Source organism: Chaetura pelagica, unplaced genomic scaffold (assembly GCF_000747805.2).
Source record: "Chaetura pelagica isolate M959 unplaced genomic scaffold, ChaPel_1.0 scaffold254, whole genome shotgun sequence".
Lineage (NCBI taxonomy): Eukaryota > Metazoa > Chordata > Aves > Apodiformes > Apodidae > Chaetura > Chaetura pelagica.
In genome coordinates this window covers 1,315,920-1,335,239 of record NW_009952963.1, presented here as the reverse complement: position 1 = coordinate 1,335,239, position 19,320 = coordinate 1,315,920, and the positions used below count along the sequence as shown (strand labels likewise).

The 19,320-nt window shown below is 43.5% G+C and overlaps 1 protein-coding gene across 1 annotated transcript in view; it reads right to left on the bottom strand.

Annotated features, from left to right (window-relative positions):
- The window catches only part of RNFT2 (ring finger protein, transmembrane 2), a 26,192-nt gene that overhangs the window by 5,379 nt on the left and 1,493 nt on the right, over positions 1–19,320 (bottom strand). Inside the window, exons 2-6 of the mRNA XM_009995674.1 lie at positions 17,320–17,798; positions 16,257–16,333; positions 14,178–14,278; positions 11,468–11,621; positions 1,566–1,715 (exon numbers count right to left, since the gene is read on the bottom strand). Coding sequence (XP_009993976.1) covers positions 1,566–1,715; positions 11,468–11,621; positions 14,178–14,278; positions 16,257–16,333; positions 17,320–17,798 — 961 coding nt within the window. The remainder of the gene's footprint in view (positions 1–1,565; positions 1,716–11,467; positions 11,622–14,177; positions 14,279–16,256; positions 16,334–17,319; positions 17,799–19,320) is intronic.

Sequence of the window (19,320 nt, the reverse complement as noted above, 5' to 3'; positions counted from 1 at the left end):
AGATCTTCTGGATACTCTGGCATGTGGTGTGACTTCCCACCCTCACCTTGAGCCTGTCTCATTACTAGTGCTGTGCCCTGCAATTGCTGGACTGTGGCTGTCTCTAGCTGTCTCCTGACCTGTGGATTGATGTTCTGGCTTTACCTTGGACCTGCCTCAAAACCTGAAGATCTTGACTTTTTGAACCTGGCCATCATCTCTAGGCATGCTCTACTTGCCCTGTTTTGGAACTGTGGGGCTGGGTCCTGGCTGGTGAGGCCCTTGCCCTGCCAGCTGTGTTTTTGTGTTTGCCCCCATGTCCTCCTCCTTGATAGAGCAGAAGGGCTCCCCTGCTTCTCCAGATGTAAGAAACAGCACGTGGAACTGCAGGTAAGAATCTCTTCTCTGGGTGCTGAGTAACTTTTGCAAGAGGGGGCACCAGAAAGATCACTTGAAATCTGTCCCTGTCATTTGCATGCCTGACCTCACAAGCCAGAAGGGCATGGGAGGGTTGGAAGCTGCTGTCTAGGAGGGCTTCAAACAAAGACACCTTTAAAGTGACAACAGTCCTCTCCCACAGCAAAGAACAGGAAACAGCTGAGAGAATGGATGGGTGTGCAGAGAGCTACAGGGGGCTCATGTGCCTTCTATTCTGGCATGTTTGTTGTTTGTGGTTGTCGCTTCTATTCCTACAACTTCTGTCTTCTTGCCTACAAAAGCTCTTTAAGTTCTACTCTGTAAAGCCACAGCCATTTTCCTAAGCAGAGACAAGCAGCAGGGCTGCAGTGAGCCTGCCTCACCTGGCCCCTCTCAGAGGACAGATAATACAGGTGTAGCACCATTTGCTTCTGCTACTGCCCTGCCCCTGGGCAGGGTTCAATCCACACAGCTAGAAATTCTGCAGTTTCTAGACCTCATGTTTGGGGCTCCTCTGAATACGTCACAACTATTTATTTACAATTGTACAGGCAGATCTTGTGCTCTTAACATTTTTATTTTTGAGGAAACATTTGTTTTTCTTGTCTATTGCTGAGATATGGGACTTGTATCAGCCAGATCAGGATCTACAATGGGGCCAGAACTATGTGTTCTATCTAGGCAGGTAGAGTGATCTTGTATGACCCTCTCTCCCTGCTGCATCCAGCACTGTGAGTGACAGAGTACCTGCCCTGCCCTGAAAGAGAGAGGAATGCTTAGAGAGAAACATGTAACTGTCTGCAACCTTCCTTTCAATGTTGCATCTAGAAGTCTGGATACAGCTAACATCTCTTCCAGGACTCGTCCCCCAAGGCTCCCCTCCCATTCTCCTCTAGCCTTCACAGAAGGGTATTAGAAAGCAGCAGTGACTCATAAGTCTGATGCAATACTTCATGAGCAGCCACAGATCTTCCTCTAGCTCACCACTGCCCACATACTGGTGAAACAAAATGCTTTCAGCAACTAAAGCACCTGGTGTCCCCAGCTGCTGCAGCTCCCTTCCTGGGAAGTGACAGGAACAATCTAAAAGGTGTATTTGCTCCCCTTAGCTGTGCTTATTTCTCTGCTCTTGCTGCAGCTCCCATAGAGGTCACTGAGGTGGTACTTGCCTTGCAGAGGCTGTACAGGATGATTAGGATCCCACCTAGGAAGTAGCTGCTGGATGGATCATCTCCCACGATGTACTTATACCACAGCTGGATGGGGACAAGGGAGCGGAACAGCTGGCTCAGCTCCTCAATCACCAGGTAAAACTTTCCCTGCAAAACAAGTGAGACATGATCACCGCCAGGAAGTCAAAAGAGCAGCACTGAACAGGTGCTTACAGGAACCTGTGTTCCCTGTCTCACTATGCACTGTTCAATGGTGCACAGACCAGTATCCATGAGATGCAGGTTTCTTTGCAGACACCTGACTTGGTGCCTAGAAAGGAAAACTATCACTTCATTGCTTCCTTATGTTCCTCTGCCATTTCTCCAGCTATTCTACACTTTTAACTCTTAAACTTCCAGAGCAGGTTATGGATGTACACCTTATAGCATCACTACAGTGATACAGAACCCCAGCAGCAGAGGTTAAGACTTACAGGGATATGATGTAAATTGTAGACATTATTAATAATGAGAAAAGGAATGCAAGGTAAGTCTCTTGGATCCTATACCCCCTTCTGAGGGCACAGATTTAAATGTAAGGTGACCTGGGTCTTACTGACAACTTTCTAGTTTATTCCAAAGAATCAAATTAATTACTTATTTACCAGCATCCTGCCCCTTCCACTCAGGTGTATTTGTTCTTGTACAGTACACAGCTAAAAAGACTGGCTCTGAAAAAATCCCCTCAAGGCATTTTAAACTCAGACATCAAATCTTCCTGAGGACCTTAAGGAAGGAAAGGGGGGAAGGGACAAGCATGCTGGTCGAAATGCTTTTCTCTCTCAAAAGAGACTCAAAGAATGGGCAACATCCTTTGTAAATCTTCACCAAAGCTGTCCTTGCCATCTGGTGTTTACTCCAGTTAGAAAGCTTTCCTTCCTTGAAGGACACAAGCAATGTAACAAACTCTTCCTGGCTTACTACAACCATGAGGTGCAACAACTGAAATAGATTTTTTTTTCATACTACATAATTTCTATTTTAAAACACCTAAGACTGGGGCTAAGAAGCTGGCTAAATAAGACTAACTAATTAAGTGGCCCCCACCCTTAATGAGGACCTGTTTATGTTCTGTCCTACACAGTTTAAAAGGGAGAACTGGTGAAAGGGCAGTAGGTCAGGGCAAGCTGTGAGCCCAGAACTCTGCTTAATCTGCCCTGACATTATCTGGACTGAAAGGTTTGTTTTTGACATGTCAAAATTCCTTTATTTGATAAGATGGTGGAGAAGGGGAAATTCCCCTGGAATTTTGCTGTGCTGTCCCAGCTCGCTTTGTCATCAGTGATGTCATTGCAGGTCAGTCGTTAATTGGTGAGATTTGGAGTGGGGATTAAGCCTCTGCAGTCCAGCAGGCCGGCAGCAGCTCGTGCACTTCCCTGGGGTCTCAGGGATGAGATCACTGGCAGGCCATCCTGCTGCACTGAACAAATCGAATCCTTGGGAGAGCTCTGGCATTCTCATGATCTCATATCCCCCTGGGAGCAGGAGTGAGCTCACACCAGCGGTTGCTAGCAGACCTGGGCTGCTTTCTTCCTCCCCCCCATTGCTGCCTCCTCGTTAATCCCAGGTGGCATCACATAGCAAAAATGTAACAGCAACAATCTGGGTTCTAAATGCAAGCAATTTATTAAATTAGCACAGAGGTCTCTATCCAGCCTCTTGCTTCGATACGATCATCGTTCATTTCAGGGGACCCAGTGACAGAGGGTCGCAGGCTGCTAATGACTATGCTGTCACTTCCTTCCCTTCACACAGGCAGCTCTCCACCTCCTCCCCCCCAGCCAGCTCTGATGAAAGCTACCAGCAAGCTAAAGGCAGCAAACTGTTTGCTTTCTCTGACTTGTTCCTCCCACCAGGCTCACACTCCTTTCATTTAGCTGTGCTTCCCCAGCAGGCTGGGCTGGGACAGGTCACTGCTTGCTTTCTCATTGCATCAGATGGCACTTCTGGATGCAGCACTTGGGGCATCAAAGCTGAAATTCTTCCATAGAAGTTTTTGAGGCACTAAAAATACTAAAGCCCACAGCAAGCTGTAAAGAAAGATGGGTCACAGGCAGCCCTGGAGGGTGTGGAAGTGGGGTGGCAGAGAGTGGCTCTAAAATGAACATGCAGCAAGAGGCAAATTTCTATTTTCTAACCACAACATCTCCAGCATTTACAAATCTTCTCTAAGTCCTTAATGCAGATCTTCAATTTTCAATGGTAACTGCAGGGCAGCAGGCTATCTTAGCAGTTAGATACTTGTGAACACCCTCACAAGAGTGCAGTTCAGTTTTAAAGGGATGCATTTCTCCAACCAGCCCGTGAACACCACTCACTTGACTTGTTTGTAAGCTCAGAGTGATTACAGCTAGGAGGAGGGAAGCACTGCAAGGACAGCAGAGCATCATTTAAAAGAACTAGTTCTACAGCAAGTGCTTACAGAAATGTAAGGCTTATCAGGCATCTTGGTCCTCAGTGCAACACACCAGTCCTATTTTAAACTAGGAAAAGAGCCTAGAAAATCAGAAGTAATTCTACAAAGGGCTGCAGCAGAAATGGAGGCTTCCTTCTGAGCCAAAAGCTCAGAAAGAGAGTTGTTCCCTACAATTTCAGCAGCAAAATTTAGCCTTCTAATAGCAGTAACTCATTGCAGGTGGCATCCATCACTTGTAAACACAGTCAATATATCTTTCTGTCTGCTGCTTTTCAGGGTTTGTTCTATCTTGGCTATATAGGCTGAAGCTTTCAAAGACAATCTTTGTCTTGAGCTGAACTTTGTCTGAAAACTTCAGCTGAAGCATTTCAGAATTTCTCATTGAGGTTAGGAAAAACTGTGTGCTAGATTAAGCACAAATACAGTTATTTCTCCTGTGCATCTGACTTGGAACAATAGCTTCAAATAAGGCAAGGCCTGCCTCTTGTTAGGTGACTTTTCCTATTTCATACAAATCCATGTAAATCTGGGAATTTTCTCTTGAATACACTATAGAGCTTGAACTGCTCTCAAAGATCAGCAAAAGCTATTTTGGGTGAGCCTGTGCCCAGCCCCAGTGCATGACTGCACTAGGCAGGAGCCAGCCCTCCAGAGCAAGCATGTCACCTTGCTGGGCTGCAGAGGTTAAGTGCAGTGTTACCAGGAATGATAGCTTCTGGTTAGGGTAGAATCAGAAAAGAGTCAAGCCCTTGCCATAGGTGAAACCTGACTAAAGCACAAGTAGTAGAGTGCTTATCCTGGTTCCTCTGCAGAGGCTGTGTCACTATGAAAGCTGACAGTCTACTACCACTGTTATCAAACACTTCATTAGCACAAGTGGCAGAGGACTGTGCTGTGGATCTAATTATAGCAACTCAGCTCATGAATCTTGTGATACCACATGGTGAAACTTTGAATCCTTTTTTCTTTCCAGAAGGCTTTGTTAAAAGCTGAGGTAATGACTCAAGTATAACCCTCCATTGTCCTCTCCCTCCTTTAACACAGGGGAAGATCATTTTTGTATTTTAAATCTATTATTTTGGAAGAGCAGAATTCAGGATTTTCATACAATTGCCATTTTCCCCTCTGTACATGCAGTATTACACAGTCTGTAATCACATGAACCCATACTATATTTTCATAGGGTAAAAAAATGAGTGGTGCTTATTGGGTGCTACTCCTTAAGCCTGTGACTTTACTGTTTTGTTATACTCTCATTACTTGATGGCAGATCTGCATCCTATCATTTCAGGCTATTTGAGCTCTGCTCAGAGTAGAAAATGACTGAAATTTCTTCAGGTTTTTTATTACATCACCAGTAGAGTAAAAGCTTTTCTTTTCAAACCCCTTGTTTTCACACTGCTGGATGTCATAAGGGACAGCTATTCTTTGCATTTTCTAAATGAAAACTTGAGACATAGAAAGATAAAAGGTAAGGTTGTTTTGGTGTCCAGGCTGAAATGTCTGAAATCAGACTTTCTATAAAGCACTTAATTGTATAGATCACATTACCATTAAAAGCTAAACCACTGACTTCAGTTTGCAGCTGTACTTGGCTTTTTTAGAATCACATAGGAATTATTTGGCAAAGAAAAGGATGGAATTTAATTCTCCAGTGCAGCATTCGACTTCAACTTGTAGAACATTCTTCTTCCAGTGGTGTCTTTGTTCTTTATGCATTTTCCAGTGCCTACAACAGCTTCTTTCTGTACCTCACTTTGCTTCATCCTTGGGGCACATGATACACTGGTGATGGATGGAAGAAGTCTTACAGAAAAATAACATGGAATCACCTAATTAAAAATTGAATCACAACATATACATACCAAGGAAGGCAAATTACAGCTGGAGAAGCAATGCTGACTCCCACAAAGCCTCACCAAGCACTGAATTGTAGCCTCTTCTGACATAAGGCTCTGCATAAGTGTGCATGTGTGTCTCCACAGCAGGAAACAGGCATGCTAAGGTTTTACACAGTGGAATTAAAACGGGATGCAAGAAGTGAGAGAAGTTGCAATGAGGCAACTGTAAGTTGTGATTAGCACTCAAAGGAAGTTCCAAGTCTCACTTGTTCTGTCGCCAGCAGCATTAGGACATATTCTGAAACAGGAAGATGCTAGAAAAAAAAAAAAAACAACTTTGGAGACCTGCTGACAATTTGGATCAGAGGACAGGAGGCTCTGCTGAGATTTCAGGTCATATTGCCAATATAAATGTGTTGGGTAGGAGCAGTGAATAGGGTTGTGGCAGAGAGGATGCTGGTGAAAATCCATGTGAGACTGAGTATAATTCCAAGGTGAGACTAGAGAGCAGAATGAGATTTTTAGTTAGCACAGCACTTCTGGAAGTCACATCTTTGATATCTTAAACTGGAAAGTTAAACTTGGAAAGCTTCTAAAAGCAATGATTCCTTTAAAAAGTTTAGTAGCAGTGACTTTCCAAGCGTGTTAAGGAGAGGGACAGAAGAGTCCCAGTCCCTCAGTACCTAGTTTTATATTTTATTTAGTCTTTTCTTGAACAAATCCCACACTTCTGGCTCTGGGACACCTCATCTGTCCCAGGCTGCAACAGGGATGAATTTTTGCAGAACCATCATGTAGTTCCTGTGGCTCTAGAGGATCAAAGCTCAGATTGTTGTTCAAGAAGAATTGATCTACATCTGAATGTGTTCCCTGAAGAACAGCCAAGATCATCCAGGAGAGGGTAACAGTGGGATAGGTTATCACCTCTCTGGAAACACCACTTTAGCCATGCTAATAGAGAAGAATAGGATAAAATTGCATATCACACAGTACAAGAGCACAGATTGGGAACAGGAAGATCTTTACCTAGATATTTTTCTGTAATATATCATCTATGTATCTGTTCCCAGTGTTTATTTTAATGCTTCCATATTTTTTGATCAACATCTAGAAGACTTGAATGCTCCAAGACACTGTTTTTCTTAGGACAAAATGAAATGCACAAATGTCCTGTTAAATGACTGATAAATACCTGGTTCTGTGATGAAAGAAGCTGCAGGGACATTACAAGGCCTGTTGCCATCACAATTAACACACCTTCCCTCTGGTGCTTTCACTCCTAATGTGAGCCTTCTGGTAGAGGCTTTGGCAGCTGCAAACTGCTCCAGCTTCTCCTCCTTCCCCTGATGCAGGATGGATTCTGTTCCACACAAATGCCAAGTGCATGAACAGCTTGGTGCTCAAGGTGCACAGAACTTCTGCACATGCAAGTCCTTTGTGCAACTAGTCCTGTGATGGAGGAAGGGTCAGTCTACCTGGGGAGAAAGGCTGGGCACTAGGATTTTAGACCATGGGATCTCCCTGGAGCTGAGCTCTGACACAAGATGGAGGCAGGTCGTAGAACAACTCTAATCATTATGAGATAAGTGCTTTCTTTCCTTTCAGTAGCTGTACAGTGGCTGTGCTCAGAGACAGGAGCACTTGGTGACATGATAACCAAGTGGACATACTTGTGCTCCATCAGACAAACATGGAAGAGCACTGGAACTACCCAAAATCAAGCCTTACTAGCCTCAGACTGAAAGAATAGTTACAAGTATTGATTCAATAGTAACTTAATACTATATTTTCAACAAATAAATGCTGGTGCTTTCCTTTTGAATTTCCAGTCTTCTGGAAAGGGAGCCCCTTGTAACTGGGCTGCACCTCTGTTCTGAGCATGCAAAGAAATTTCTTACCCAGAGCCTTTCTTGTGTACCAGACATTAAGATTGCTGGAAAAGTGTCCTTGGTATATTTCTCCCCTACAGAGATAGGGATATAATATAGATATAAAAGAACCTAGAAGACCAGTTTCTTAGTTGTTTGGGTTTGGTTTTCTTTCTCCCTCCTCCCCCTCATGCTTCACTCTATCCTTCAGGATATCAGCTTAGATTGCTGACAACAGCATGAAGAGGGGATGGGAGACTTGCAGGCACCTGGGATTTCCTAAACGAAATCTTTGGCAACTGTCTCTTTTTATTATTTATTTCCTTATTTTTAATTCCACTCCCCCCAAGCTGTTGTTCCTTAGCAGTGAAAATGAAAAGCTGCCATTTATATCTGTACAACAATGGATGCCTCTGCAGGCCACATGGCTCCTGCAGTTTAATTTACTTTAATTCATTTTATATTGAACCAAATGATCTTATTTGCCTTTTTTAATGGAGAGCCTTCAGCATGCAGGGTGGGAGCCAAGCCCCCCTTCCCAAGAAATGATGAGCCCAGCTGCTATTAAAACTTGTACTCAGCTTGATGTGCCCCTCAGCTCCTGGGGGAGGAAGTGTTATCTTTAGCCACAGGTATGCTCCTTCTGCCACAACCTCCCACTGATTGCAGAGGTGTAAGATTGGAGTCTGGTGTTGGGGTTGCCTTCTGTTTTCTGCTTTGCTCTTCTATTCCTAAGCTCTTCTTTCCCTGCCTTCCAGCCTCACTGAAGTCTCATAAGCCACTCTTGGCACTTTTGTTTTCTGGGCTGATTTGGAATCTGGGATTATTTTCACTAATGTTCAGTCTTCCCTCATTCTTTGGAGGGGCTGCTTGCAGAGTTATTCCCTCTGTAAGGTATTCAAGCTAGAATAACTGGCTGCTTGTACCTGCATAATCTAGCAGTCTTCACACTTCAAGCACTCATCACATTTGCTGTTCTCTGTTCAGATTGCAAAGCAAACCTCTTTTTCTGCCCTTCCATTTTTGTTTGCCTTTTCTCAGTTATTAAAGCATGAACTGATGCTATAAATCCAAGATGGTTCTTGATGTCATCTCAGACCAAATGCTGCCCTTCCTGTGATGGGGCCATGCTAGGAATACATGACCCAGATACCTTAGCTTGGGAGAACTGAATGCTCTAGCCCAAATTTTTCCTTTGTTCAATGTAAAAATGAAAAGGTGCACCTGAGCTAAGCAGAGATTAGTACCATTCACTATTTTCAGCAGAGATCCCGATGGAACAAAGTAGGCTTACCAGATGTGTAGCTGACATTCAACTGGGAAAGGCTGTAAACCCTCTGGAAAGGATTATTATCCAATCTCATCTTGACAGACTGGAGAAATGGGCAGGAAAACAGGGGTACTGAAGATAGTCCAGAAGCGCATAAGATCTGGAATGAAGGATCTCTGAGAAAAGACTCAAATTGCTGGTGATCAGTCTAGAGAGGACTGAGGGGAGATATGAAGACTTTGTGCAGAAGAAAATAATCTGATCTTGCTCCCATCACAAGGCATACGGAGCGGTAAGAGACTTGAAAGGACATCCAGAGGAGGTGCCTTGTGCTAGAAAGGCTACGCAGGAGTCAGTGAAAACCACACAGCACTCAGAGAAGACCAGAATCTCAAGAAGCAGCATGAAAAGCCAGACTAGCTTTGAAAGTGCCTTTGAACTTCATAAATGAGGAAAATCTGAAGGGCCTGCTCAGAGGTTGTGAGCAGAATGATCAAAGTCCCTGACAGGTCATCCATGGGCAAGTTCTGTTGGCTCTTGTTGACTGCCAGCAAGAAGGTACTGTGAGGGAGCTCAAGTTTAAATACCTCTACCCATCCACAGCTGTGCTGAACTCTGTCCCTGACTGCAGCAACCTCCACTTCAGGCTCCTGTCTGACTAGTTATATTGACAGGAAAATTCTCATATCAGTGTACATATTTTGAAAAAGCCTAGCTCTACTCTGAATTAAATTTCTATTTCTCCAGCAGCTTGCTGGACACCCACCCAGAAGGTCACACATTCCAAGCTAGGCTTCAAGCAGCAACACTACTATAAGCCTACAGGCAGGAAGAGAGTAACTTTGTTTCAGGTAAATATTAAGATAGCAAATAACTTGATAAGAATTGAGTTGAAGTTTGTGTGCCTAAAGTGCAGTGGAATCATTCCAACTCTGAAAAAAACTTGTATTTAAAAAACTTTCCTGAAAACTAAGATGTGTAGCGTTAAGCTGGCCTGGAGAAGTAAGGTGGGTCAGCAGGCTCAAGAAAAGAGCTCAGCAACCTGGTTACCAATTACAATTTCTATGGCATCCTGGGGTTCTCTTGGAGCTCTCCCATCCCAGTTTGATCTTGCTTAATTTGTGACACCAGATCTCATCCCTGGTTGGCTCACTGGATGTGGTGTGGAGAGTTGGATAAAAACAAATCCAGATCCATAGTGGTAGGTAACAGCAGTCTCAGATGTCAAGGGACAGTGAGGCCATCAACAACATCCTAAGACAAAAAGGGACTTTAAAAAGTGAGAAATACTGCTATCCAGAAAAAGGTATTAAAAATGAAGCATCTGTGCTCTGAGTCATTATAGGCCCTTGACAGATGTGATCTTACCAGCCTCCCACTGTAGCTGCAAATAGAGACCCCCTCTCTTTCTTCTCTCCAGACAAGGATTAATGAGTACTTGGGATAGCTCTCAGACAGGCAAGCAAAGGCTGTGAACCTTTTCCAACACTGCAATTTATCTTGGGAAGACTATTCACATCACTTTTGCGTCCCTCCCCAGGCTGGATTATGCTCTGACCTAGCACATTAATCTCCCAAAATAAAATAATAATAATAATGGGGTAAAAAAACAAGCTGGACAATTGCCAGAAATAAATTAATAACCATCTCAAATAGCCCTGCTGTGCAGGAACAAACTGCTTAACTCCCCTGCCACCCATGTCATTTGTAAGTAAAACTATTCCCAGTTTAGATATCCTCTTAGGTGCCCTGCCTGAGATTTTTTTTATTACTGATAGCATCTTGCATCCACATAGTGCTAGGAAGTTTCTTTACCAAATGCAAATAATACACATTGCTAGAGTTGCCACTGAAATGGAGACACTACTAAGTGGAGGAAGGGGCCTCCTCTAAGACTAAAAAAAACATACCAAGTATTTCAAGACATAATGTAATGAGAGAGTGGCAAAAGTTTGGCCTAGTCTACATGTGATTTTATAAACATTTAGGTATGTTAACTGTTAAAATATTTCTTCACCCATGGTTAGAACTGGTGCTGTCTTTTGTGGCATCACTAGCTTCAATTTAATAGTCTTAGTACTTTGTCTCAAGTGGAAAGCTAAAAAGACAAGTACTTGCCATTTCTCTCCATTAAATTAAGAGATTTGTGCCACAGAAATATGTATTTACAGAGATTACTCAGTAAATAAGACTTGGAACAAAGTCAGCCAGAAAAACATTTATCTCTACGCTTGTACCTATTCCTTCTCAAGCCATGCTTACCTTTCTTTCTCTCTGGACTTGCTGGCATTACCAAACCCTTGCTCAGGTCTGTCTCAAAAACCAAAACTTACTATTCTGGTGACTTTCTGCTGAAGTTTTAACAGGGATTATATATTTATTCTTTCACCCCGATTTCAGGCTGCAAACCTATTGTAAAGGCATCAGATTATCAAAGACAAACACCTGTATACAGATACTCTTACCTTGGACTTGACAGCTAGGATGATCTTAGGCAGGGCAACAATCAAGCATTTCAAGGCAATGGTGAAGTACTTGAGTATGAAGTCTGCAATCCCTACAATCCACATCAGGTCGAAGAAGTCCAGCCTCTCCAGGTTCGGTTTCAGGAATATAAGGCTGAAAGGCAGGACAACAAGGCTCAGATACCGCTGAGGAGAACCTCACTTCAGTTTCTTGTTACCAGCCACTCCAACTGCTGACTTGAGAGCCTAGGAACTTCACTAAACTTCAGTGAAGTTCTCAAGGGCAATAGGAATATGACATGCAAATTAGTCCCATGGCTCCTCTGGGCTTCGTGACTTTGTTCTTGCCCATTTCTACTGTGGTCAGCAGGTTTGTCCACTATCAGAAATCAGGCCATAAACATGTACAAAAATCTGTTTTGGAAGGACTGCAATCCCCATAACCTGCAATCCACACTGTAAAAGAGTCTTTGGTCTAATTATAGTGACTTTAGTTCCCAGGCTTGCCCTATCAGACCTGATTGTAAAGGCTTATCCTTTGAAGTCCAATTCCTCAGTAGTTATGATTCTTTGGGGAAGTCACGGCCAAGCCAAGACCACTACCTCCTCTGAGCCTGGCTTGTCACAGGCAGGGCTACCACAGGGGCAGCAGTCTAGAGCTACTTGTGCATGTGAAACAAACTGGTAACAAAGGTGACTGTATTAGACCTGGCAGAAAGATCAGAACTTCAGGTGTGTCATGCTCTGACAGTGGCCTGTCACTGACTGAAGCACACCAAGAGCTGGGCTGTGTTCATTAGCTGCTCTTACCTGAACCAAAGATCCAAAAGGTACTGCCCCTTACATAGCATTACTGACTGGGCTGAACTTCACTCTTTAAAGAAGGGGAGTCCAGGACAGCAGAACAATGGGAGGAGCTACTGATCTAAGCAGCAATGAAGACTGGACCCTACTCAGACTGAAAAACCAGGATTCCTCTTCAGGATATTTACCTACTAAATCCTCATGGTAGAAAACAAAAAGTTAAGGGAGAAAAAAAAAAAAAAAGCAAGCACAAGTGAAATAACCAACCCAGAATGAAAAGCCTGAACATGGATTTAAAATACTCACAACATGGGCACAGCACAACAGGTAAAATTAAATCCTAAAAACAGAAACAGAATCAGAGACTTTACTACTATTCATGCACTAGAAACAAGCAAAAAGTAAATAAAACAGGAAATGAAAAATAAGCCAGAAAGAAACAAAACCAAAACAGCTATTTCTAATTTCACAGGCCTGCTTCATGAATGGTCACAGGTCCTCACACAGCAGGTGAGACCCTAGCCCAAGCATGACACATCAGGCACCACTACAACACACACAGGAACAGGGTTTGTCAGTGAAGCTGTTGCCCAGTTCAGCTGCTCGCTGTTAATAACCCACACCCTAAACAGTGTGTAGGATGGCCCCAATGTGCTGAAACCCTTTTATTTTAGCTAATCTACCCTTCATTTTAAACTAGTCCTACTCATGCTTTTCACCTTAAACCACCTCTTTTGGGGGACAATTTCCTTGTGGTGCAAACAAATTTCTTCTTGATGCTTCTACTCCCTTCTGCCATGCCTGTTTCTGCTCCTCCACTCCCTCTCAGCCCTACACAGAGTTCCTCATGGCTTGCTATATTTTGCTCGGGCCCACACACTCAAGCCTTCTTATGTCTCTCCCCTTCTAAAAGCATCTACATACACAGCTTTCCAGTCATCAGACCTGAGTATGTTAAGGGCAATTCTGAAGGATGCCAGGGTTGAGGGCAGACCTTTGCATTTTCCACTGCATACACAGGGAAGGAGGGAAGCACTGAAATAAATGACAGAAAAAACATACCCAAGAGCCATAACACAACTGATGCATGCTGCACATACTTTATGTTTAGTCTGAAGTTCTAAATCCCCTTCAGTGGGACAAATAAAATCTTAATTGGGAAGATAATTCATATGGTTTTAGCTATTAATATAAAAAATAATTTATCAAGTAACTAGGTTTCACATTGCTCCATTTCTTCCTATTTACTCTTCTAACACCCCCGTGGTTAAGTTCTGTATCTTTGCTTCCTATCTGTCATTTAATCCCTGCTTTAAAATAAGCAGGCATATTATTAAACCAAATCCATGGGTACTAACTTTTGTGTATTTGAGAACCCCTCCAGTCAGAATTCCAGAGTGGAGGCTACCTTAATTACCTCAGATCCAAATGCCTCCAAACCCTGAGGACACTGAAGTAAAACACTATTTCATCTCCAGCTTACCTCCTTTAAATAGACTCAAAGCTAGATGGACTGAAAAGTAAAGAAAACATTACAGAAAGAGGAAAATCAGTGGGTCAGTTTCTTATCTGCTTCCAACACCTGCTCTTTATGTTCAGTCACAGTGGTCAAAATGAAAATTCAGAAGTTCATCTACACAAAAATATCCATCCTGCTTTGATTACATAAGAAAATGGCAAGGGTCCATGTTTCAAGCAGCAGCACTGGGGTGTACCATCACAGCCTGGCCCTGGTTATGTCATTTATAGCACAGTCAACTGGTAGGAGCAATGCACACATTCTTTTCCACTGAAAGGTATTACACAGACGTAACAAAGACAGCAGATATTCTCAAAGTGTGGGGAAAAGTGGGCTTCCCTCTTTTTCTCACCTGCTTTCATCATGTACAATGTATATTTTACCCACCTGTTGTACAGCTGCTGAGAACTGAATGTGTAAAGCAAGTACAAGGTGTTTGCAGCAAGAAAGGCCAGGATCCACAAGACAACCAACACTGATCTCTTCTCCTGAGCAAGAAAGAGAAGCAAAGATAAAAGTCTCAAGGCTTGTACTGAGCGTTCAGCTGTTAAAAGATCCAAGACCAACTCCAGGAACACAAATATGCAACTAAGTGTTCAGTAATTAGTTTATTCACATAGGACTAAGACTCAGCTGCTAGGTAAAGACATATATAAACCCAAGCAGAAGTGGCTCTCACTCACCTAGCCCTTTCAGTTAAAGCAACTTCAGGGAAATTAATGAAAATACACTGGTGAAAATGACAGCCTGACTGCAGAACACGATTTCAAAACCTGGGATCTTTTTTGGGACTTCTAAATTCTCCTGATATTTAAAATGCTGTTTGACAAACAGATTAGAAAAAAAAAAAAAAGAGTCCTATATAGTGTACCATAATTCTGAGCTGTCACCTGCTTGGGTGACACTTCATTGAAGTAGTGTTCCACAAATAGATCCAAACGCACCAAAAGAAGGCTTAGCTAAATCAAATAGAACATAAGCCATCAGGACATGCAGCATGTATGGATGTTATCTGAATGCATGGAAGTTGCAGGTCATTCATTTTTGGTTGAAGAAATAATGAAAGGTCAAAAGAACTGCAAATTTTACATTTCAAAAGATATGGAACATTATAGACAGAAGCTGGATGGCAGAAGATCTTGTCCTGGGTCTCAATCCAGTGTAATTTTGGAGAGTAAATTTTACTCCTGGGAGAAAAAAAATCTAGCATTTTTCTTGTGAGCTGATTTATTAAGAAAATAGCTCTTTGTAGCTATTTAACAGCTAGGGATGTTAGGTTGAGATTTAGAGCAGGCAGATTAAGGGGCACACTGCTGGAAAGACAGAGGTGCAAAGTGCAAGGCAACAGCAATCTATTACATAATTGTGCAATTCATTCAGCACTGTATCATATTTATTCCACTGCTACTGGTAGACAGAAGTATCCACTTGTGCCCAATTCTAGTCTTGTGCTTTTAGTGCTGTTGAAGTGCTTTGCTGACACTGAAGATCATAGACCTGAAAAGATTTGCTGGTTTCTTTATATTCTAAGCATATCATCAACAGAGCATTATAAAGATACTAACAAGCAATACATCTACAAAGTCCTGCTGCTGAACACCTCAAAACATTATCTAAATGCTAATATAATAAATCTCACAATTAGCTAGTGAAGTAGGTTTCAGCATGTACATAATGGGAAATTAAGGCACAGAGAAGTGCTTGAAGATTCACTGCCAGTCAGCAGCAGAGTGGGAAGCAGTTACAATATCCCTGACTTTTCCTCTCTGGGCTTTATTACACCACACTTTCACACAAGAGCAGGATGAAACCTGTGGGAGAGCACCAGTGGGGAGAAGTAGGAGGAGGAAGTGAGGATGAAGGTATGACATACTTGTTCTGACAGACCTGTATCCTGTATCTACATTCACCCCTACATTGCAAAAGAAGGTTCAACATAGACATTGTTTTCATAGAATCTTTGACTGGTTTGGGTTGGAAGGGACCTTAAAGACCATCTAGTCCCAACCCCCTGCATGGGCAGGGACACCTCCCACCAGCCCAGGTTGCTCCAAGCCCCATCCAACCTGCCCTTCAACACTGCCAGAGATGGGGCAGCCACAGCTTATCTGGGCAACCTGGGCCAGGCTCTCACCATCCTCACAGCAAAGAATTTCTCCTAATGTCTAATCTAAATCTCCCCTTTGCCAGTTTTCATCCATTACCCCTTGTCATTTTGCTACAAGCCTGTGTCCCAAGCACCTCCCCAGCTTTCCTGGAGCCCCTTCAGGCACTGGAAGCTGCTCTCAGGTCTCCCTGGAGCCTTCTCTTCTCCAGGCTGAACACCCCAACTCTCCCAGCCTGGCTCCAAAGCAGAGCTGCTCCAGCCCTTGGATCATCTTTGTGACCTCCTGTGGGGGCTCCAGAGCTTTGTGTACAAAGAGCAAAGTTGCTTGGGAATGTAAAAGAGTAAGATGCTGTGCTCACCTTCAGAGCAACCTGCTCTCGGAGTGTGGAGTTGGCATAGGCGAAGGTGCTGGCCATGCCGATGCACACGGCGATCCCTGCAGGGAGAGACAAGGCAGACCAGGCTGGGCAGGGGGCTCCTCAGCCCTGGGCCACCTGAGGTCAGCACCTCAAGCTCAGACAGAAATTTACTGAGTGATATTCTGGATGCAGTGGGAATTAAAACATACAGGTGACTAAAGCAGGGCAGTCTGGACTAGATGAAGTTCCAAATTTAAGCTAAATGAATGTGTAGCTGCTGCAGTGAGCATCTGCCTCCCAGTCCAATGCAGGCACTGGGTCCTAACCTCAGGTTCAGTGCTGAAGGAGAACAGACATGCTGCAAGTTGTGCAACCAGAACTCAACTAGCTGACAGTACCACAACAGCAGTTCAGCAGATCATGGAGGACAGGGCTCACTATCAAAACCATGTAGGATACCAGAGCAAGATGTTGCAGGCATGAATCACACCTGTTTTTGGGAATACTGGCAGACCAGTAAGTGGACTAAAATTCCCTGGGATAATAATCTCAGCATACTACTCCCAGAATGAGTAAGGATCCTCAGACATGTCACACACAATTTCATAGTAAGAGGAGGATTAGATTAATAGCTTCTACATGACCAATGTGGGGCTGAAATACCCAGGTATCATCCTTCCAGCTATACAAGTGTCTCATCCCTCTGAGCCCTTCTGTGGTACACAGAAGCCTTTGCTAGTCATTCATGTAAGCTTTCCTCTTTCCTCTCCAAGAGAGGTCTGAGGGAGAAGCTTTGGTAACATCCTCAGCCCCTACAATGTTAAGGATTGATTAGGAGAAGGAACAGAACCGATCTCCCACAGGTCAGGATAGGAAACAGATGGGACTGAAACAGAGGAAAACAGCTTGAACTGAAAGTAGGGTGACTTTATCAAATGCATTAAGCCATGCATTTGAGTATGACTACTTCTAGACACTGTCATGTGTATCAGACACCACAGTATGATAAAGCTTCCTAACCTCCCTCTAATACACTTACAATTCAGAAAGGAGAGATGCTTACCAAGCTTGTGCTGGAAACAAACTTTAGCCAGGAGGATCAAGATGAAGGGAAGACCCTTCTGCAGCCAACCGATCACAGCTTTTAATTCTGACAGAGCTGGGGCTGGAGTCCCAGCCTGTTCCTCACTGCCCTCCTCAGTGTGCCCATGGCGGTCCCCTCCTGCCATGTGCAGCAGAGAAGAACCCCGGTGGTGGCCGTGGTGGAAGTGATGGGACGACTGCCGGTGGTGAAACGGGGCTCCTTCAGTACGACTGGTCCCTTCCTCCCGGGGGGCTGGCATCTGAATGAACACTTCCCCACCTCCTGCTGAGGAGCCCAGAACCAAACCTGACTGGAACGGTGTGGCTGTGATGGTGCCCGACGGGATACCTGCCAGGCCTGAGAACAGCTGTTGTGGTGAGGAAGCTTCAGCCTTCAGACTTTCAAACACTCCACTTTCATCCACGCTGGTTTCAGAACTGACTGTTTGGCTCCGGTTTCTGCCGTGGAGTGGGATCAGAGAAAAGGGATTCAACAAAAGAGAGTGCCACAGAACTCTGCAGTATTTTAGCCCAATATTGAATATAGTCATTTAAGAGACATCATCAGAATATGCAGGTCTCCAGATGACAGATGCTTTTCCCTCTGTTTGCTATAGGAAAGGCACAGGTGCAGAACTAGAGGCCAGTAACCAGACTCTTAAGATCAGATCAGAGTACTTCTAAAGACCTAATCAAAAAACATCTGTTCCTTTATCTAAGGAACAGAGCTCCTAAACATCCCTTTTACTTTTGGAGGAATCAAGGACATAACTCCTCTGATACCAAATTCAGTATCTTCTATAATGGTTTTTAGTTTTAAAGAAAAACACACAAACTCCCATGTAATTTCACACAGCACAACCAAGACAGGTCACATAAACAAGCAAATTAATCAAGCTAACTCAAAGAAATTACCTGATCCCAAAACTTCTGTCTTTATTTAGGGGTGACTGCTACTTGCTTACTGATGAATAACACAAACAACAGACAAAGTAAGCTGGGGAAGAGGTGCATGGAGAGCTCCTTTTGTGTTCCTGGCACAACAAATGTAAGTGAAGGATTTGCTCAAGGGTCAAGATAAATTGTTTTATTTTGATATTCTCGGGAAATTGGACATGGATTTACCCAAATTACTGGGCACTGGAGAAGATTAGCTCTGGCACTGGTTCTTTCCTGAGCTGGTTGGATTATAGCCAGATTCCAAAAAGAAAGTCTTCAGCGTCTTTGTTCTAATACCAAAAGAAAATAAGCTGTCTTCACCTGAACTCAGTATTGTGGTACTGGAATGAATACATGTAAGGTTTAGATGAGGGGGGGCAATGCAGGTAACAAGTAGAACCATCAGTAATGGCACAAAGTGCTTGACAGACAGCAAATATTTCTCTAACTTACAAAAGGAGAGTAAAGAATAAAAGAAGCTCAGCAAGAGGCAAAACCCACAAATAAGGCATGTTGCAGAGCTTTGGTCTCTCTTGATTTTAATCCATGGAGATTTCTAACTTTAGAAATAGTGGTCACAAGCAGAGATAGCACATGCAGGTACATACGGAGCCCGTAACCTTCTCTTTGCTATGGTTCAAAAGCCTCCCCAGGCACCTTCCAGGGCACAGAGCACTGCCTTGTATCTCACTCTGGAGAGAGCTTCATGCCTCTCTGAGCATACCTTCCCACTAAGTAAACTCCTAATAAGGCTTTTTATAGCTACACCCCATTCCCAATGTCTCTCCATAGGCTCCAGTAAGGCATCGAGTCAACAAGACATTGCACACCTCTTTTTGGATCAAAATACTTGTCAACCAGACCTTGGATATTACACCTAACATGACAATTCAGGGGTGTATACACAAGACAGGGACAGAATGTGACAGTACTTATGTTTGAGTACATAACAAACGAATTGGGTGGAACCAAGTATTACAGATAAAGACACAAGTATAATTTGGAACAATACTACCAGGATACATGACTATGCTTTCAGCAG